Here is a 22,105-nt window from a genome sequence, read left to right as displayed (position 1 = left end):
TTAGGTTAGGGTGAGAGAGGAGAGACACAGATGAAAGGCTGAAATAAATGCTATCTGAAAATCTGAATTGGACTTAGCGTGCTCTATCTCTAATTTTTTATTTTTTTGACTTTAGTTTTACTTTTTTTTGTTATCTTATCTTATTTCTAAATTCAGCACTCTGAAAAATAAAAAATAAAAAAAAATTTCAAAAAAAATAACCCGGTTAACCCAGTCAACCCACCGGGTTACACCGGTTTATTTTGTCACCGGTTTAGGAGTAAACCCAGACCGGACAAGAGACCGGGTCACCGGTTTCCAGGTTGACCCGGCCGGTCCGGTCCGGGTTTCAATACCATGGATATCATACTCACCGACAATTCTTTGATACATATACATAAAATATTAAAATATTATTTTTAATTTTTGATACATATCTAGTACTTCTAAATTATGCATTGATACTTCAATGTTGATAAAAGGAAATTTTTAAGAAATAAAATTTTATTAAACTTTCTCTTACTAATATCTTTTTTGGGATATTAGTGGAGTTGAAAGGAATGACATTAATGGTATTGAAATTTTGGAAATAATAAACTTATCTATTGATGAACTAATATAGAAACTATACATTTTTTCAGATGATGGTTGAAAAGAAAATATTGATACTAGATTTGTTAATAGGGACAAGGTGATAAACAATTAAGTATAGATAAAATAAAAGTATAATCAATGATTTTGCTTTGCTTAGTATTACTGTAAACAATTATGCATGCATGATAGTTTAGATATTTTTTGAATTGAAATTATACTTTGTGTTTCTTATAATTTATATATATACATACATATCAGAAACGTATCACATCATATATTCTTAAAATGAAAGTATCTGTATATCATAAACCTTCAATAATCAATAACATCCTGCCTCTCAATACAAATCGCAATAAATATCCACTTTCTTGAAGCCATTTGCCAACATAAGTCCAACCCACGAATGATTCCAAGCATTTTAAAGAAACTAAAAGGAGTACTTTATTTTTTAAAATTTGATCATATACTAATAAATCCTTCTAATTTTTTTATTATACTTAATTCATTTAAACATTTATAATAAAATAATTAAAAAATACACACACACACACACACACATATGGGACGGGACATTAAAGAGATAGAAGAAAAAACCTTTTTTGGTGATTGTACTTCATTTTTTAAATTTCATTAAAGGCAGTTGGGATTTCACCGGCATTTCTCTAATGCAAAAACACTAAAGTATCATATTTTGTCTTCCAAGGTCGCTAATTGTCATTCTCCCCTCTTTTGAACTCCGACATTTCAATTTTTCTTCCTTAAAATTGTCAGAGGCAATAAAGTGAAACAGCAAATTCAGCTTTCAGATTTCCCTTTTGCCTTTACTTCCAATAGCTCAAAAACTACAACATAACAAGTTATACACAACTCACTCTTTCTTTTGGCCACCTAAATAGATACACATAACATTAATTTAAACCAGGCAAAACAGAGGATGAATGAAACCATCCTCAATGTATGCTAAAAAATTTGCCTTCCGATGACTGTCAAACTAATCCCAACGCATTTCCTTTCCTTGTATTAGAACCCAACTGCATGCAATAAAAAGAAAATAATTCAGAACTAGAATAAACAACTAGGTTTTCTAACAAGTGTATCAGGATACAACAGCGCAAGGTGAAAAATTCAGTTTTCAAACTAAGGCTTGGGGCTCATTAGGTAATCCTTGAAATTCCACTAAATTCCATTTCATCATATTAAAACAAGTTTCAAGCCTTCAAATTCTTGAGACCCCTCCTATTTTATTCAAAGCACATCAGGCTGCATTTATTATCACCAAACAGTTCTTAAGTGTTTGAAATCTGGGGAAGAACAAAGGGAGAATGACAATCAAGAACTCTGGAAGAATAATGTAAAACCAAGACCTATTTACAGCTGGTATTTCACAATTCACAACTTGAAGGTCTATATTTTACATTAATATTCTTCGAAGGTCCTCAATTGTCCTTCTCCCAAGAACAAAAGTATTTAATTTTTCCCCTAATTTGCTTTTTCTACGTTTCAGAGGAATTGCATGAATTTTACTGCAAAGTATACAACTCTTACCCATATATACATCAGGGCCCAAGAAAAATACAAATAACTTAATGGTGACTTCAAATTTCAGCCTTTGAAAGTGCAGCGGTCAACTTCAAGCTAACATCACCGTAGGGTTCTTCTTGCTGTACGTCAACAAGGTCATAACTCTTTAAAACCTGTGATGCAACAAACAGTTTCCACATAATCATACAAATTTAAGTTCCCATAAACTAGAAGACAACTTTTGACAGAAAATATTTTAACTTCAATTTAAAGCTATCATGACATCAATCACAAATAAAACTTATCATCTGCAAAATTCCATTGCATATAATCAAATTACCTAACTTAAACCAGAAATCCCCAACTTAAACATGCTTCAGAGGAACGAAACATGCAAGCTAATGATGAAACTGAACAATCTTCAAGCATTGAAAGACATTCAAAATTAGCCTCTGTGCATGCAGAAATGAATTAGAAGGCTAATTTTTACATAGTCAACTTTCACAACGATAGCATTATGAATACAGATTACGCTCACATTCACATTTTAGATTTTCACACTAAAGGCAAGATGCACACACATCGTCTATTCACATCTTGTGGCAAAATTGAGGGGCATTATTCCAATAGATGGGCGGGTTTCAGAACTCACCAATGTTTCAAAGAACATTCGAGCAGCGATCTTTCTTGTCTTTCCTTCTAAGATCTTGTTCAAACTGAGATCTTCAGCAGGGTCCTCTACAATTGGGCTAATTGGAGAAAGATTTCTCAAATAACGAGCTACCGCCCTGGAATCAAAGAATGTTAAAAAATTAGTGATTCAGAACTGTTGTGGAGTATGCTATGAAAAGAGCCCAGTCATTGAAAAATTAAGTGCTGTGCAAATAACTTCTAGGCTATTTTGCTATACTAGGTTTTGTTTGTAGACCTACACATTTTTTTCATTCCAATAAATACACATCATATGATGTCTCATATGAATAATCTATTCTCGCCCTAGAAATGGAAGACAGGAAGTCCACTATATCATATGGTGTAATTGACATGGCAATATGTGAGCAAGAGATTCGTAGGTTGAACAAGTAACAATCTTTTAACAACACTATGAAATAAACTGGTTATTTAACATGCATAAAGGCTGCAAAATTGTAATTAAAATCAAGAAAACAGATCAAACCAAGCCTCTTAAAAAGATAATATAGAAGCATTCATTATATGTGAATCAGAAACAGTAGCCAGTAAATTTTTTTTTTTTCCAGATCTACAGATTTCTGGCCATCTATTTGGCAATAAAAGCCTTCTAGAGATTTGAAGTCCAAGTCTCCAAACTAAATGCTATCAGGATAAATACCTAGTCCTCACAGACAGTGAGTTTACACCTTCGTTACCTTGTGAACCTGCAAATAGAATAGATGTGTCATTCATACAAAGGGAAAAAAAATGAGACTGGCCATCTAGCATTGTCTGAGCAAGACATTTCAGATTTACAAAGGAACTTACTGGCTGGCGTATTGTCTGCTTCCAGAAAATTAAGCTCCTAAAATGAACAAGTTCAACTAATTAGAGTCTACATACATAATTCTTCAACTCAACATATTCAGGAGTACCTACAATAAGAGTAAGGTGACCAGCTGCGGGTTTGCTGACTATTTTTTTTTTTTTTGGGTCGAATGCTGCCTATTTGCATAAATGCAAATCAAAGGTGGCAAAAAATGTAATGGTTTTGCATGCATCTTCAGTACAACATGGACAAGATCCTTACAATGTGAAGCTTATAGCACCTTAATATTGAAAAGACTAAACATCTACTAACTTACTTCTTCGGCAGAAATTATTGAATGATGAGTATCTGAGAGAACAAAGTTCTGAAATGTTCCTTCATCTAGAAAAGTCCTAGGACTTTCCATCTGGGATCCATGATCCCTAGGGGATGAGGCTAAATCAGGCGTTTGAACTGTCCCAGCCACATCAATTGTCTTCGATGGGGAAACTGATACAGACCTTAACTTTTGAGGTGAGACAGGAGTCATGTCATTCCGACTGAGAGGACTACTATGATCACCCTCAATATTAATGATTTCAGTTTCCACATCATGAGAAGGTATAGCAGGAGGCGGAGAAGCAGCAATACTACGAAGGCGTTCAATTTCCATATCTTGAGCACATGCTGTAGCAAGTAGTGTAGCAGCTCTAGGCTCTTTGGCAGTATGGCTAGTTGAAAGAGTTCTAGCAATCTCATCATCCGTATGATCTTCCTCAGAGACAACCAGATGGGATTTTGCACATATATAATCCCTTTGAGAAATTTCTGAGAGATCCTTGCATAGCCCTGCATTATGGACACAAATTTTGGAAGTAAGTTCATAAAACTGGAAGGTAACAGGCTGTCCAGCGAAAAGGTTTCTGTTTACCTGTTGCCAAGGGGTGAAAAAAAATTTGTTCCTTTCTTTGATTATTGTTCATTTTCCATGTATCCAAAGAGGAGGAAGGCCTAAATCGTCTCTTCCGAAGTAAATCATCCGTACTATCAAGAGCCTTCTTCATAAATCTACAAATCCACATCCCCATGAGTAAATAGGATGAAAAACAACAGAAATTTGTGAAAGAAAGAGATTCAATAAAACAAATTTTACAGCATACTTATTAGTCAAAACTGTTGATGTATCAAAGAATTGTTTTCTCTTTCTTCCTCTCTTCTGGGGCTGCTGGACTGGTGGACTTGGTTGAAGCACCAAGTTGGGAAATTGATGGCCTGAAACAGTATGAAGAACAAAAATGCAAGTGTTATAATTTTTTATCCATAGGTAAATGCAATGGAAAGAGTTATACACCCACCAGGAGAAACTTGTGCCTCAGGGGCCCCTTGAGAAATATCTGGAGTTGGCAAAACAGAATGTCGCTGAGATGGTACAGATAGCTCTCCAACATCCACATCTTCAATCACTGGAGGAATATAGTCCTTGTCATTCATAGTTTGGTCGAAAATCCTACTTGGTCCAGCATTATCCCCAGGATCTGGAACCAATGGAGGAGGATTTTCTTGATTTAAATCATTATTGGCATCACGAAGAACTTCTTTTTCTGGTAGAACTTGTGGACTGTTGTCCCCGGGACTCAAATTGAGCATATCCGTCTGATTTCTTGGACCAGCATCTTGAGAACTCAAATCTCTAGTAAATTCAGGATCTTGAATGTTATGAGGGTGGAGGTCATCGGTATGTTGAGCAGCAGGTGATTCTCTTTGGCTTCCTGGGTCATCATAAACTTGAACATTACCAACAATTGTTGATGGAGCTTGTGGGACAACTCTGCAGGCATAAATAAATAACAGGTTATTCCATTGGCTAATAATACCTGAAGAAATATCAGAACGCAATAGAACTTTCAAAAGTCTCAAAAGCTTACTCCTCCATTGGTCTGGCCCCTGAATCTGGCAACACCTGTGTGTGTGAAGAGTCCATCATTATATCCTAAAACATGGAAAATTCAGTAGATGAAATAGAGTTGCAACTCAAAAGCTCGAAATCCAAAATAACAAACAGTTCAGGAAACAATGAGGGCAAACCTCATCAAAAGTGATCGCTACATAGTAATCCGTGCTAGTAGGAATTTGATCTGCACAATAAATAGCATTAGAGACACAAGTTAAATATTTAAATATACGGCTATAAAAAAAAGAGATAACTAAAATATCCATCCATTTCTGTGACCTATTAGAGTGATCTCTTCTTGACTCCTCAAGTGGATATCCTCAACCCTGAGACAGAAATCCATGCGTCAAATACTGATTTTAGAAGTAAAAATAAATTGGAAGAAGCTGAACAAAACCTTACCCGTCATCTACTCCACCATCCAAGATGAGGGCATCAAGGTCAAATGTCTCTGGCAGTGTGATAGAATGAAATGGTGCCTTCCTTGCATCCTCTGGCAGAGTAAGTTGAATAGAAGCAAATGCCTTGGTGAGACCAGTCAAAACAGCATTGCAGTCTTGGAAAAGATAATCAACTTTCTTTGAATATATCCGAACAACACCTAAAAGAAGGTGGCCTGACATTCTCAAGGCAATGGGAACTTCAGGTTCCATAATACGTTCTAAAAGAGACATTCAAAGAAAGGGAATATTCAGTCAAGTTCAGGACCAGGACCATTATACAGTTTCTGAATCAGAATGTACACGTTATTTCAATTCAAGAAACACAAGATGTGAAATCCAATGCCGCAATTTTAATATTCATCATTAAACTATATACAATTGTTATCACATATATGTCTAACTACACACAAAAAAATCTAGTTAAATAAATTTTTAAAGTACCCAAAAATGAGAAATGGATTAGGAACAAAAAATACAGAATATGGTAATTAGGAATTAGAAAATCACTTTTCAGCCTTCTTGATATCAAACTCATGTTTTATAATCCCATAGATGTAAGAAATATAGGCAACACCAATCTACCAATTTCTTAATTAAAAAAAAAAACAGAACAAGCTTGAAGAGCACAAAGTGATAGCATGGCAGAGAGATGGACCAAGACGTTGGAGCAATTGATGTTTGTTAGATGTGGGAAAATAATGTGTAAATAACATAGTTTGATTGAGGTGTTCCATGTAGCTATAGGATTAGAATCTATTGTGCATAATGCTTGCGTTTTCAAAAAGGTTATCTTTTCCCAGCAATATAAAGTAGGGCACTTTACTTGCTTGTAGTTGAGACTCAACTTAGGTATTTTCAGGCAGTCGCATTGTCTAAGGACCTTAGTGGATGATTTCCTTGCTTTTATTTATACTACAATATTTTTAAAAAAACTTCAATCAAAAACAGAAAAAAAACCAAGAAATATTGAAACTAACTCCCACAAAATGGATACTAAAAAATGCATGACCGCTAGAGAAAGCCTTTGTCAAGAAACTTAAAATGAAAATAAACAAATAAAAGTAAAACCTAGTTTAATCAAATTAAGCATCCAAGCATAACATCAGGACAGGGACTAGGGAATTTAATACAACATTCTTCTCACATTGTCTAAGGTGCGTTTGGTTGGAGGAATTTGAAGACGAAGCAAATTACAACCCATTACCTCCCATTATCCCAACAAAAACAGTAATGATATGGACACGCGCAAACAGAACACCAGCAGAAAGAAAAGAAGGCTAAATTGAAAGAGTCATTCAGATAACAACCGTCCAGCCAAAATCCAAATAGAACTTGGAAAGTTTATTCATAAAGGAACGAATTGACGAAGAAGATTATAACCCATTAATAAGAGTCGCATGTCCCATTAACAAGGATGGGGAAAATAGCTAACTTGAGAGATAAACTCTGGCATAAATGGCACTTACAAAACCCAAATAAAAGACGGAAACTTTATCCGTAAAGGAATAAAATTTGAATCTTTACGCCAGAAAAATTGACAAAAGAAACATGCTTTTGAGAAAAAGGAAGATGATTTCACTTACTGACGGTGGAGGGTATATCAGTTGAAGTGTAATGAGACTTCCTGAGCCTGTGTTGCAAATGCGCAGCAATCCACACTGTGGCCAGTGGCCCCTTTCGTGCCAGAAACGTATGCGAATAAAACATGTTTGTCTTGTTCGATCACGGCAGCCAAAGATACCGAGAAACAATTGCAGAAAGAAGAACCTCGAATGGAAGATTCACAATTATTGACGGCTTCCCCGTCGGGACCCCCTAAAAGTTAAAAAAGTCACACATTTATATTTCTTCCAACAATGCAATCGGAAATCGATTGAAATAAAAGTTACCCCTCCTGGTGATAGCTGCAGTTTTTTTTTCTTGTTTGCTCAGCAAAACAGAAAAATCACAAATCAGAAATAGCCCACCTTTGATGAACTTTGTGCGATGGTCCGAGGAAGAAGGTGGCCGGAAATAGCAGATGAGGAAGAGAAGCGCGCAGGAGATATTAACGGCAAGAATGAGGATGAGGGCAGGGCGGGAGTGATGGCATTGATGAGTCCTAAAGAGGTTGAAGATTCATTAAGCTTGGATTTTTGGCGCGGAAAATTAGAAAATGGCGCCTCAAGAGTACTGAGGAAGCCAGGTGGTCTGGTCACGTTGCTGCGCACGTATTCATTCATCATTACTAATACAACCTCGTTTCTTCCGAAATTTACGAAACTGCCATTTTCTGGGCGTACACTTTTTCTTATGGTTATGATTTTATTATTGCGCTTGCTCAGTTGGATGCCTGAAATTTGGAGCAAGGCCCGGTTAGACAAATAGTTAATAAATGTTCTGCTATCCCAAAAAAAACAAAACAAAATATTGTTCAAAAGACTTGATTTACAATATTTATTACTCCCTCTATTTAAAAATATAAGATATTTTTAATTTTTTAAAATATAATTATTATTTTTTTAAAAAAAGTCTCTATTAATAATGACTTTATATTTATTGTAGGGTATTTAATAGATATAAATATAAAAAGATAGGGTTAATTGAAAAGTAGGTAACTATTTTATTGGGAGTGAAATTCGGTTAAAAATGTCTTATATTTTTAAATGAAAGGAGTATATTTTAATTTTTATTATCTTCATTTAAAACAAATTAATGTTTAGTATTTATAAATAATAAATTATATCATTTTATTTTTATCTTAAAAAATTCTGCAGTAATTTTAACGTCATAAGTACAACAAAAATAAATATTTTTCTGATTCTATTTATAAGTCACTTCCTTCCAGCATGTTTCACTGGAATTAAAAAAAATTAACTCTCATTAACTTTATCTTAAAATTTAACAAATTTTTACTTCTACCCTAATAAATATTTTAAAATCTCAGTACTGATATTTTTATTTAAAGCATTTAATAAAGATAAAAATGTAAAGAAAAACATAAAAAATTGGCAAGTGACCTACAAAGAGGATCAATTTTTTTTTCTCTCTACCCTATAAATAGGACCAGAAGAGTAGATGAAAACTCCTTGAGTGGTGGGTGCTAGCACAGAGAATACAATCTGTCCAAACTCCAAAAGTGCTTTGAAAATTCCATGCTATTTCTTTCAAATTATAATATAAGTCATAATTAATTAATTCACTGTTTATGAATAATGTTATTTGAAACTTTAAATTTTTAAAAATATCTATATCTTTTTCATTTATACTCCCATTAAATATCTAATATAAAAGTCTTGATAATAATAATTAAAATTATAATGCATGATTTTTTCAAAAAGATAATAAATGAAGTAGGATATAGTTGAAAAAAATATATAAAAATTATTCAATATCTTATATTTTAAATTAAATAAAATTTTTAGAAGATGTTACGTATTTTAGTTCATAGGAAGTAAGTCCTAAAATATTGTAAAGTGATTTGTGGATAAATAATCACAATAAAAAACATTGTAAACAAATAATTCTTTAATCATCAGAGTCCTTTAAAAACGTCTCTTACGTATGAAATTTTGAAGTGTTTTGTTGTTTTGCTGAATAGTTTATTCTCAATAGTAAAATTAACAGATAAATTTTTGCATGAAACAAAATACCATATTAAATACCATACACTTTTTTCTGGCCAGCTCAAACACCAAACACTTGGGGCTTTTTTATTTTTTTGTGGAGTGTTTTGTTAGACATGTTTTTTGAAAAAAAAAAAAAAAACCAGTTGAGTTGGATCTAAACTCATCATGTCTAGAGCATGCCCAAAATTCAATCATTCATGGAGCTATCTATTGATTATTGATTACTTATCAATAAGAATAAGATTGTCATATTGGCAAGAAACACGATTCAAACCCACATCTGTTTGAGACAAATCATATTTTTATCAAGGGAGAATTTTATTTAAGGACTTGAAAGGAAATATATTTTCTAGTGAGTCTCAAAAGATTTCAAAATCTCAATTCAATTCTGAAATATTAAATTAAAAATAAGTTGAATGTAAAAAAAATTAAAATACTCTTAGTTCAAATATTTAAAAAAAAAATCACCAGTTACCATTACCGATGACCGAAGCCTCAACAACGACGGCAGCCATTGGATCTTCGTCGCTAAAAGTCTAGCCGCTGGCTGGAGTATTGTCTATAGTGGTTGAAGAATTATGAATAATTAATTTCTCCAAATGTGGTTGAGGTGGGTGTAGAACCTAAGATTCCTTAATTCACCAAAAAACTTTAGACCACTAAATTACTCAACCCATTCAATCATATAATACATAAAATAATATATATATATATATATATATAAAATAAACCTTATTTTTAAACTACTTGATTGTTATATTATTTATTAATACCTTAATAGAACTTATTAATTACTTAACTTTTCTTGTTAACCTCATGACTCCTGTAACAAAAATAAATTACTTATTAATCGCATAACTATACTTGTTAATATATTAGTAGGACTTGTCAATTACTTAACTCTCCTTGTTAAGTCTGTAACTCTCACAATAGAGCTACATTACTTGTTAATTATGTAACTGTAGTTGTTAATATATTAGCAGGACTTGTTAATTACTTGAATTTACTTATTAAATTCAGGACTCCTTCAACTGAACTGTATTACTTGTAATGGGAGTTAACAAGGAGAGTTAAGTAATTGACAAATTTTGTTATAGTATTAACAAGTATAGTTATGCGATTAACAAGTAATTTATTTTTATTGTAGGAGTCATGAGGTTAACAAGAAAAGTTACGTAATTAACAAGTTTTGTTAAGGTATTAACAAATAAAGTTATGCAATTAACAAGTAATATAACAATCAAGTAGCTTGGAAATAAAGTTTATTATATATATAATTTTATACATTATTAATTGAAAGGGTTAAATGGTTTGGTGGTCCAAAACTTTTTTTTGAATCAAAGGGTTATAAGTTCTACACCTACCTTAGCTACCTTTGAAGAAATTAATTTTTTATAATTTTCTAGCCACCACTAATGGTGGTCCAACTGGTGATCAGAGATCTGGCGATGGGGGTCCAATAGCTATCGTCATTAGCAAGGCTCTAGTCACCAGCATTGGTGCTCCAACAACGATAGCTGATAGTTTTTTTTTAATATTTAAACTGAAGGTATTTTGATCTTTTTTACATTTAATTTATTTTTAATTTAATCTCTAAGTACTGAATTGAAATTTTAAAATCTTTTAAAACCCACTAAAAAATATGTTTCTTTCCAAGTTCTTAAATAAAATTTTCCCTTTTATCAATTGGATCAATCATAGTTAGTAAATATATTTTTAACTTTAAGAAAAATCAGATGCTCATTTACATAAAAATGGACTCGCCTACTTTACCAATTGCTCTCTACATCTCTTCTGCTCCCCTTCAACTTCTTCCATCGGAATAATTTTTTTTTTCTTATAATAAAATCAATCGGAGCTTCTTCTTTTTTTATCCTTCATTTCATATCTTGTTTTTAGTTTTCTTAATCCCATATCCTGTTTCATTCAAATCATTGTTGTACTTCTCCATTACAAGATCTGAATTGGGATGTCATTTTTTGAATAAAATATTCGTCAATTAAGGCATCAAATCAAACTTTTCTTTAAAACTTCTGCGGGCTCCCCCCATTTCAACAATATATGAAAAAAATCACATCAAATGCTCATACAATGTGACAGATTGTTAAATCCAGGTCAGTCAAGGGGTCATGTTCAAGCCAAAGAGAGGAACTAAATACATCCATAACTCATCAAGACCTGCCATATTACACAGTACAGATACCAAGAAGCAATACAATTACAAGTAACTAGTGGGGTTCCAAAAACTTTATCTGCGCAATTTCTTCCAACAAAGCATTCAACTCTCCTATTCATGCTTTTTTTTTTTTTTCTGGGAGAAACTTGTCACCTGAAAAAGATGGGGCTTAAGCTAGACAAGAAATAAGATAACTAAGTTATGGCTTCTGTCTCATGCAAAGTCTGTACTGGTTCCAACTAGAGGATATGAGCTCAACAATTCTTCCAAAGTATTGCCTTTGGCTGTTTATGCCTTGTTCACGCGAATTCGTTGTCCTTCTAACAACTGCAGTAAACAGGTTTTAAAACATGTTTGTAAGTATCCTTATCAGAGGCCAGAATGTAAATCAGAAAGTAAACTGACTACTCATAGAAGCTCATATCATACCCAAATTATACAAACAAATTTGGAAAAATATAACCTTGGATTCTTACACATTGCTCACGTTTTGCTAGAGGTCTCTACACTTTTTTTCGGTGTTCTACATCCCTACACTTTTGTTTTTCATTGTTTTAGGTCCCTAAATAAACAAAGTGTAGGGACCTAGAATACCAAAAAAAAGTGCAAGAACCTATAGCAAAATCTGAACAAAGTATAAGGATCTAAAATTATGTTTTCTCAACAAATTTCAAAGAAAAGTGAAATCTAACGTTGATAGGATCTTTTAAAGTCTGTCCAACATCTAAGAAGGTAAGAGACCTGTATGATGACAGATATTGAGATCAGAATTGAAAAGGGGGAGGTTACATGTAAGGACCCCACATGTTAGAATGTTTTAATTAAAAGACCTTGAAAATTGAAATTATTTCCGAAAATCTAATTTGTCATCAAGTATTTAAGGGACTCATTACCAAGTTTACTTGATTTTAAGAAAGTTACAGTTTTGAAAAAAAAAAAAAAAAAGGTGTAAAACTTCCAAAATACTTAATGTGTGCTTGCAAAATAGTTCAAAGAGGCTTAAGCCTGCGTTTACAAGACCCCCAAAAAAAAAAAAAAACAAATTGTTGCTTCTGAAAGCATGCTAACTGTTACCTGTAACTTTCTTAAAAGTTACCGCAAAACCTCGTAGAAACTTTATTCTATGAAAATAATTAAGATTTTTAAGGTCTTTAATCTAAATATTTTACATTTGGCTCCTCAGATGTAATTTCCCATTGAAAAATATGAGGAACAGAGTCAAAAACAAGCAGAATCAAGCCGCGTTCAGTGCCTGCCTGAGCGAGCCAAAAACATAAATTTTGTTTATTCTCACACGGACAAAAGTGTGCTGTACTGATTATGTAATGATATACAAACAGACCTGCACATAGGTGTATCCAACATTCCAACCTCACAGTTCAGAAAAATTTATGAACCACAAATAATATCAAATTCAATGAAATCAGTAGACCAAGTTTGATATTTTCTTCCATCACTATATCTGATTAAAACTACCATAGCAAGTTTGCAAATATTTTTCGTCACTATAAGCAAGAAGAGGAGGAGCACCTCATTCTGTGTATATAATCTAGGGTCTCACTTTTTCAGCACATATAGATTTGCAAACTAGCAAATGAACAACTTACAGAATTGTTGAAAGATGAGATTGCAGCGTCTACATCCTCAGCTGAAGAAAATGAGACAAAGCCAAAACCAGTAGATTTTGAGGTCCCAGGAACACGTGAAACCTTGGCACTAAGAACATTTCCATTTGAAGAGAAGAAGTCTTTTAGTACATCTGTTGTTACTGTCTTTGCAAGATTTCCTACATATACTTTGTGGGGACTGTCAACGAATTCAGAATCCTCTGCCTGGAGAATGGATAGATCAACTGTTGGCAAAGGTTTTTCTGTTATATTTACTTTGACTTCACGCCCTCCGATTTCCTATTGGCAAAACATGAAGTGCGTGAGTCCTCAATTGTTAAATGACCATCAGGAATCGTTTGGTCTAATTTTATAAATGCCATCAATATAAATGTTAATTACAGTGCCATTTAGTTTCTCGATTACTGAATTTGCATCCTCAACTGTCTTCATTGTAACAAATGCAAAGCGACGACTCCTTCCAGAGTACTTGTCATACATAACCTATAAATAAGATCATTATAAAAATGAAAGGTTAATAGCATGTTACAAATGCTGATTCTATACAACTAGACAAGGATACAAATAATTCATCTATTGGTATGTCATAAATAAAAACGCCATAGTCATAGCATCTACAAGAGTAATGATCCTGCCTTACATTGTCACACAGACATGAAGCCCCAAACAAGTTTGATAATAAAGAAGGAGCAATACCAACCATTACCAACCAAGGGGGAAAACTGTAGAGAAGCCATGAGTTATTGCATTTAGGTTTAGAATTATATTCCAATCACACTTGTGATGGATGACTTGGGCCTCGTTTGATTGCACCACAGGAAAGACACATCCTTTCCAGAAGACACATCCTTTCCACTGGACAAAAATGGAAATTAAGTAATGTCTACCATATTCATTTTATTCATATTGCTATTACCCAAAAGTCGTTGTCATTTTAACTACATTTTTTTTATCAAAAGATACAAAGGAATTCTCTTGCCTACAAAATCATTTATTTCATTCTATTTTCTTTCTATTTCAATCCATTTTACACGTTAGATGGCCCATCAGAAAGAACAATGTTATTAATGATGCCTCACAGAATAGTAGCATCAGAACACATTGTAGAGCTGAATGTCATTGGTCATGGGTGAAAGACCACTCAGCTTAGAAGTCACTGCCCCCCCCCCCCCCCTTTTTTTAATCCGGCCATTCATGAATAGTTTATGGTATGATTTATAAAAGGTGCCGCAAAACATGACTAATCCAAGAAGGGTATGGAAAGATGCAGTTTAAAAGAAGAACAAGACAACAGACACCTAATAGGAAGCAATCACTTTCTAGCCTTTAGCAATAATGCTTATAAGATTGTACCCTGTGGCGGTTTTCCAAATCCTAATGCCATTCCATGCCCAGCATGTTTGTTAATATCATGATAAGATATCAATTCAAAACAACAATCTGTATGGTAAACAGTTAACACGCATTATGTTTTAAAAACCAGAGTTAGTAAATTAGGAAGTCATGATACATGCCCAAAAGCTCACATAATCAAAATTCTATGAAATCTTCAGATTAATAGTGTGAAATTTACCAAGGAAGGAGAAATAAGATGTACTCACGTGCTCAGATTTCAGAAAATTTCCTTTATGTAGCTTTTGAAAACCTGAGTAGCCAGACTTCCTGAGTTTGAAACAAATGTCATTTTCATCCACCAAATAACTTACCCAATACTATTCTACATGCCATTTCATTTCATTTTAATAGATGCCTGAACTTCTACACAGTTCATATCCACCTAGCTTTTCAATTCAACCAAAAATCAATGTAAAGACTAAAGACTACCATCTCCAAAGGCCATTTAAACAGCCAAACAACCCAAATCTCTTCATTAAACAAAACTCCAAATCAAAATTCAGCGGCAAAATTGGATATGCAAAGACAAAGAAGTTAAAAATTCAACGACCTCCGCTCTCTCAACAGCGCCATGCTCTTCAACAATCCGGGTAAGCTCACTGTTATCGATATCGCGAGGAATGTTCCCAATGTAGAGCTTCCTCGCGGCCTCGGATTTCGGGTCAGGTGAAGAAGTGACTGCAGTATCTTCTGCAACAGCAAAGGGTCTCTGGAAGTGTCTGGGTGTTGGAACTGCCAGAGAAGGCGTAGATTTGACAAAGGGTTGTGAATGGGAAGATTTCAGAAGGTGAATAGAGAATCTGGAAGCGGTTGAAATGGATTTTGTAGTGTGATTGGAAAGAAGATGGGGTGGTGAGAAAAGGGAAGAGGATAAAGCCATTGCTTTGATTGAATAGTGGAAATGGATGATGAAGAAGAGAGAGGCTTTTGAAGCAGCGGAAGAACGGGAGCGAGCGAGGTGGAAGAGGAAGTGGGTTTATCTCGTTATCTTCTTCAGTGGAAATACGTACTATTTTGGACTTGGCAGAAACAAGTGATATTTAGAAATTTGGAAGATTTTGTATTTTTTTGAATATTTCTCATCATTTGATTTGACAATCAAAATATGATCTGCCCAACAAATTGCTAACGCTAATACGTTTTTGGAGTTTTTTTATTTAGTGTGTTATAGAAATTGAAATCAGTCATGTCATTTTTAAATAAAATATTATGTGATGTATGTTAGATTTATATATATTAATTTATATAAATAAGTAAAGCAATGTATGTGTACCTGAAGAATTTATGAGTGTTTGAGAAATCTCGATTACCTTCAGTGTAGGCAGGTACACAAGCCACAGGTCTCCAGAGCTTTCAGAAAGTTTAAAGATAATAGAGTAGAAGAAATGAGTCATGTGTTTGTGGTTATCAACTAATCGTCTTATATAGATTAAATCGATAACCGCCTTATTAAATAAAAAATAATTATATATTTTATTATCTTTGACTCAATCAGTTAAGAGATAGGGAATAACTGACAGCTATTGGGTTGTGAGTTGGGCCTCTGCCCATTGGGCTCACTTGTATAGTCCTCCTATCACAGTCCACACAAGATCATAAGGACCAATCTATTTGGGCTTATTAATTAATGTTAATCCATAAATAAATAAATATTCCAACAATCTCCCACTTGGATTGCATTAATTAAGCAAGTTGTATAAACAAGCTACAAACAAGATTCAGAAAATGAAACTCCAAAAAATCACTAGATCTTATAGGAAAATAAGTGATATAATGTCTCATAATCTGAATAAAATACGAAATTTTTATTCCAAACACAGCTCAATAAGATAACAACATAAATTATTGATTCCTATAGGGAAATAAGTGACATGCATAGCGTACTACAACAGAATCATTGAATCCTATGGAGACACAAATGATATAGATGCATCTAACTGAACTGAACATAACTCATAGAAGAAAAACAAAGCCTAAAGAGAAATTGCAACATAAAAGGTTCTCAAACTCCCACTAAACTGGGGCATCAAAGGAATTCACAATACCCATACAGTTACATGATTTTGAAAAACTTCTACAGGTAAGCCCTTGGTTAGTGGATCTGCAAGCATCTACATTCCAAGAATGTGTACTACACGTGTTTGAGACTCAGCAATTTTCTCTTTCACAAACATAAGTTTGATATCAAAATGCTTTGTGCAGTTGGAATTTCTGTGATTATTGGTATAATATACTGCAGATTTGTTATTACAGTAAATGGTTAGAAGACGTGATATTAACTCAACTAGGTGCATGCCAGATATTAACTTTCTCAGCCATATAGCGTGACGTGTAGTCTCAAAGCAAGCAATATACTTAGCTTCCATAGATGAAACTGCCGTAAGTGTCTGTTTTACACTTTTCCAAGAGACAGCTCCTCCAGACAACATGAAAATATACCCGGTTGTGGATTTACAATTATCCAGGCAAGAGGCAAAATTTGAATCTGAAAAGCCAACAATTTCAAGATCTTCTGATCCCTTAAAGTCATAATCAGAATACCCAACAACCTTAAGAGAATTTGACCTTCTGTAAGTCAACATATGATTCTTTGTACCTTAAAGATACCTCATAACTTTCTTAGCAGCCTTCCAATGATCCGGACTGGATCATCTAAGTATCGACCTAGCACTCCAATGGCAAAAGCAATATCTAGTCGAGTACACACTTGAACATACATGAGACTGCCGATAGCGGAAGCGTATGGTATCTTTCTCATTTCAGCTCTCTTCTTATCATCCTTGGGACACTTTAACTCTGACAACAGCTCACCTTTTTGCATAGGAGCAGGTGAGGAAGTGTAACACACCAAATTTTTTTTTAAAATAATTTAACTCAACCATAGTTGGGTTACAGCCACCCAACACATTTTTATATCAATAATTTCAATATAAAATATTTTATAATTGGCTTCAACTCACACACTATAACATTTCAGATAAATTTTTACCTCCCACATGCCATTAGGCTAAATTACATTTGTCCATCCTTATACTCCCAACAAGTAAACTGAATTACATTTGTCCATCCTTATACTCCCAACAAGTAAAATAAGCAATTTAGTCAATTTTTAACACAAGCCAGTTATTTGGCCTTATAATCATGCCATTTTAACCAATCCAAAGTAAACCAAATATTAAAATTACAGTCATCCAAATTGTACCAAAAATAGAAATAGTTTGAAAGGCATGATTACATTTATATATTCATATAATTGACAATAAACAAAAAGCCCTAATATTGGCAATATAACACATTATAAATTATAAATTAAATACCCAAAAGAGACAGTGGATCTATACCACTAAGCCTCTGGGACTCCTCCACGTGTCACTTGTGGCTCTTCTCCTGAAAATTGTTAACCACATAATGAGACTCAAAAGTCCCAGTAACCAAAGCCAATTTATGATAGTGTATACAAACAGTTAAGTGTGTGTTTACTAAGTGAGAATTAAAAATAATATAATTCCAACAAATATATGAAATATTACAATACACACAAATAACCATCCTTATATCCCTCCATTAACCTCGAGCCGTAGCCCTCACTCGGTGCTAAATTATCCGGCCAAAGGTAGATTAGCCCGAGCCCTTACAAGCCACCTATTGAGCTCAAATAAGGGCGTACCACGTGGCACATAAATACAACAACAATAGCAAGTCTCCCAACACCTCCCACAATAATCAAATAAATTCATAATAATATTGCACAATTATATAATATTACAAAATTTATAATTTTCTCAATAATCACCCAATTAATATGAAGTAACACAAATCATAAATTAAAAGCATGGTTACCTTGTGGCTTTTTCAATAAATTATTCCTTAAAATTTCTCTCTCACCACAATCTTCACCAGTAATACAATCTACAAATAACATATTATTTATAAATATTAGTTTCAATTTTTGAAACTAATAAAATAATTCTAATAATAGAATTAAAAATATAACATAATTCCTAATCTCAATCTTAATACAAATCTATAGTTAATACTATTAAGTAAAATTTTTAACTCCTCTTTTAATTATCAATAAACATTAATAATCTAAAAATCAACTTCTAAACTAATTTCTATTATCAAAATTTTCTTTTTATTTCATAAATTCGTACCTAAAATACTCAAAAATTAAAAATTGAGTCTCTAGCTTAGAACCATAATTCTATAACCATAATAATTCATTTCTCATCCCAAATAATCATCTAAACCTCAATAAATCAATATATATTTTCAGATCTAGTTTAGAATTTGATCCATAAGCCACAAATTCAAAGATCATCAATAAATTTATACTCTAGAACATTTATTATACTACTGACAACCTCAAAAACCATATTTATTCAACATAAATTCATCCCTCTTTCAGATCTTAAATTTTCCATCACTACAAACTCAGAAACTAAAGAAGAAGGATGACTAAGAAAAATTTTTAGAACACTTACTTAGTCTTGAAAAGCTTAAAATCACACCCTAAATATCCTATTAAAAACTCTTACCTTAAAAATTTAGATATTTTGCACTGGCGACTCGCTTCTCTCCGCCTCAGCTCGCGCGCAGGAAAAGAATTGAAGAAATGAAAGGAAACGGGTGAGTTTTATAAAAATTCAGTAGGTCCCACATCTTTTTTTATTATTTCTTCTTTCCTCTCTCTCCCTTTTTTTTTATTATTTTATGTAATCATGACGCGGCGCCGAAAGCAACTGGTTTTCTTCTTCTTCTTCCCTTTTTTTAATACCTTTTCTTTTTCTTTTTTTATTATAATAATTTAATAATATTTTTTATTTTATTTTTTTATTTTTATTATTTTTATTTTTTTTAAATTTTTATTTAAAATTATATCCTAAGTTAGATTTAATGATCATTTTCTACTAATTTACTTACCTCTCAATATTTTTTTTTCAAAATTTCTATTAATTCAAATTAACTATTAAAATTTAAATTGGGATGTTACAGGAAGAACATGAATCCTAGGTAATTCTAAAGGAATTACCTTTGGGGTCTTTTAGGAATTAAGGAATAAATTTAAGACTTAAGTGAAATTTTAAAATGTATCTAGGGGTAAATAGGTAATTCTGGAAGAGATTTGGGTCTAAAACTGCAATTCTGGAAGTTAAGGGACATATAATTTCCAGAAATATCCTAAGGTTAATTTGTAAATACTAGAAATTATGGGCAGATAGATGTAATTTAAACTGGGCCAAAAAACGTAATTAGCAAAAACAACAAATTTTTTTTACTCTACTGGGCTAATATGTTTCTGGGCCCAGAACCTTTTTTTAAGATATTGGCCCAGAACCCATGGAACCGAGTTCCTAACCCGTTTTTAGGTCCTCTCCAGCCGCAAGCTGGAAATAAGGAGGAATGGGGAAGGCTGGCGTGCAGCAGTCAGGGAGATGCGTCGTCAGGAGTGAGGGGGGAACGATGCCATCCCTATCATTTAATAAGGCGGTTGCCGATTTAATCTATATAAGACAATTAGTCGATAACCACAAACATACGACTCATTTCTTCTACTCTATTATCTCTGAATTCTCTGAAGGCTCTGGGAACCTGTGGGTTGTGTACCTGCCTACACTCGAGGTAATCGAGATTTCTCAAGTACTCATAAATTCTTCAGGTACGCATATATTGCTTTACTTATTTATATGAATTGAAATATATAGATCTAATACGTGGCATCAAAGCCTAGTAACAAATTTTAAATTTATATATCTTAATTTTTTTCTTATGTATATATTGATATATTGATAGAGATTCATACTCATGTTGATAAATTTTTTTTATCATCCATATCACTGAGAAAATGAGTAGAAATATGAGTTTTTGAATAGGAAAATTTTGGTCTTTTAAATCTTATTATATTTATGTTAAAAGACCCCATAACACGTGGTATCCCTGTGTGCTTCGCTGGAGTTCTCCCCTACTCACGGCGCCGTCTCTTCTAGCTAATCATGCACGGCATTTCGAAGAAAAAAGCTCTGGAAGCCGACATCACCGCCGTTCATGGCATCACCGTCGTATGTCTACTTCGGCGTCATCTGGAGCTGGCAGGCGGTGGAGGTTTTGGAGTCGCCAGAGATAGGGACGACATCATTCCCCCTTGGCTCTCGATGACGCCAAAGCAGACAATCAGTAACTGCCTTATTAAATAAAAAATAATTATATGTTTTACTATCTCTGACTCAGTTAGTTAAGAGATAGGGAATAACTGACGGCTACTGGGTTGTGGGTTGAGCCTCTGCCCATTGGGCTCACTTGTGTGGTCCTTCTATCAATGTATTATCGAGTTTTTCTATTTTCTTGCTAGAAGATTCATGCCTGAATATAAAAGTTGATTAGGTTTTTTTAAAATGTTTTAATAGATTTTATATTTTGTATTCCCTCCTATTCAAAAATATAAACTATTTTTTAAAAAGTTAGATGTTTAAAAATGTAAGACATTTTTAATTTTTTGAGGTGTAATCATTACTTTTTTTAAAAGTTCCTCTGTTAAAAAATGACTTTATATTTATTGTGGGATATTTAATAGAGGATAAATATAAAAATATAGGGTTAGTTTGAAAGTAGGTAACTATTTTATTGAGAAGTGAAATTCAATTAAAAATGCCTTATATTTTTGAATAAAGAAAGTATATAAGACTAAAGTATACAAAATTTCCATAAATCTCTTGATAATGAACTCCTTGAATTAAACTTTCAGGTATGTGGAGATAATCCAACTAATAATTATAAAACCTTCTTAAATTTTTATTTTTGTGAACTTACAGCTCCTTTAAACTGTGATTTATACATGGATAACTCTCATAAAGTCCAAGCTGGAGATAAATAGTAAATAAAGCTAACACAAAAAAATTCTAAGAAGTGAAATAATTGGATTTAATAGAAGAAGCTATTTCTTAATGCCATAAACTAAAGTTTGAATTCTCACTTAAAAAGTTGTCAACATTGAAGTGTCTACTCATACTTCAAATAGAATTATCAGTATATGGTGTTAGGTTTTATTAAACTTATTATAAAAGAAGGTAACATAGGCCATTTTTTATTTTTTTAAATTTATTTTTCTCCTATTCTTTTGTCCAATCAAATGGTTTCTAAGTTTTTTAGATTTTTTTCTCAATTTATATGTTTCTTTAAAAGTATAAAGTAGCTTTTATTAATCTTTATTTTTTTATCAAAGCATTTATTTATCTTTTTTATTTATATGTTTCAATTTAATATGGGGAGTTGCAAATGGGGTCTGAATGTTCCACCCAAGGTTAAGCAGTTCTTATGAAGATTATTGAAGGGT

The 22,105-nt window shown here is 33.0% G+C and overlaps 2 protein-coding genes across 3 annotated transcripts; both read right to left on the bottom strand.

The window, feature by feature from the left end:
• Positions 1 to 1,274: 1,274 nt before the first annotated feature.
• LOC129314333 (sister chromatid cohesion 1 protein 3-like) lies at positions 1,275 to 8,106 on the bottom strand. 2 transcript variants are annotated; one of them, XM_054957747.1, is made up of 15 exons: positions 7,936 to 8,106; positions 7,552 to 7,783; positions 5,928 to 6,186; positions 5,805 to 5,851; positions 5,660 to 5,709; positions 5,500 to 5,564; positions 4,930 to 5,402; positions 4,735 to 4,846; positions 4,506 to 4,642; positions 3,912 to 4,423; positions 3,595 to 3,631; positions 3,446 to 3,491; positions 2,747 to 2,882; positions 2,119 to 2,267; positions 1,275 to 1,604 (listed from the first exon to the last, which is right to left on the bottom strand). In XM_054957747.1, the coding sequence occupies exons 2-14, from the start codon at positions 7,673 to 7,675 to the stop codon at positions 2,169 to 2,171; spliced, it is 2,097 nt and encodes a 698-aa protein (XP_054813722.1). In that variant the 5' UTR covers positions 7,676 to 7,783; positions 7,936 to 8,106; the 3' UTR covers positions 1,275 to 1,604; positions 2,119 to 2,168. The 2 variants fall into 2 exon arrangements, with proteins under 2 accessions (XP_054813722.1, XP_054813723.1); XM_054957748.1 differs by having other exon boundaries at positions 5,928 to 6,141.
• Positions 8,107 to 11,638: 3,532 nt separating this feature from the next.
• On the bottom strand, positions 11,639 to 15,780 carry LOC129312869 (30S ribosomal protein 2, chloroplastic). Its single transcript, XM_054955641.1, has 4 exons — positions 15,326 to 15,780; positions 13,762 to 13,863; positions 13,360 to 13,659; positions 11,639 to 12,079 (listed from the first exon to the last, which is right to left on the bottom strand). The coding sequence occupies exons 1-4, from the start codon at positions 15,653 to 15,655 to the stop codon at positions 12,041 to 12,043; spliced, it is 771 nt and encodes a 256-aa protein (XP_054811616.1). The 5' UTR covers positions 15,656 to 15,780; the 3' UTR covers positions 11,639 to 12,040.
• Between the last annotated feature and the right edge of the window lie 6,325 nt (positions 15,781 to 22,105).

Source organism: Prosopis cineraria, unplaced genomic scaffold, assembly GCF_029017545.1.
Source record: "Prosopis cineraria cultivar Desert tree isolate PC_DT_omini unplaced genomic scaffold, ASM2901754v1 PC6, whole genome shotgun sequence".
Lineage (NCBI taxonomy): Eukaryota > Viridiplantae > Streptophyta > Magnoliopsida > Fabales > Fabaceae > Prosopis > Prosopis cineraria.
Note: the sequence above shows the minus strand (reverse complement) of the source record. Positions and strands in the feature narration are given on the sequence as shown.

What these genes read in the sequence shown, in the direction of transcription:
- LOC129314333 (XM_054957747.1), bottom strand. Translation starts at nt 7,675, where the DNA reads ATGTTTTATTCGCATACGTTTCTGGCACGAAAGGGGCCACTGGCCACA. An exon ending in GGGGCCAGACCAATGGAGGA is followed by an intron (nt 5,403 to 5,499) that starts GTAAGCTTTTGA and finishes TTATGCCTGCAG; the next exon opens with AGTTGTCCCACAAGCTCCAT. An exon ending in CAATAATTTCTGCCGAAGAA is followed by an intron (nt 3,632 to 3,911) that starts GTAAGTTAGTAG and finishes TGTTCATTTTAG; the next exon opens with GAGCTTAATTTTCTGGAAGC.
- LOC129312869 (XM_054955641.1), bottom strand. Translation starts at nt 15,655, where the DNA reads ATGGCTTTATCCTCTTCCCTTTTCTCACCACCCCATCTTCTTTCCAAT. An exon ending in TCGAGAAACTAAATGGCACT is followed by an intron (nt 13,660 to 13,761) that starts GTAATTAACATT and finishes TTTTGCCAATAG; the next exon opens with GAAATCGGAGGGCGTGAAGT. An exon ending in TCTCATCTTTCAACAATTCT is followed by an intron (nt 12,080 to 13,359) that starts GTAAGTTGTTCA and finishes TGTTTACTGCAG; the next exon opens with TTGTTAGAAGGACAACGAAT.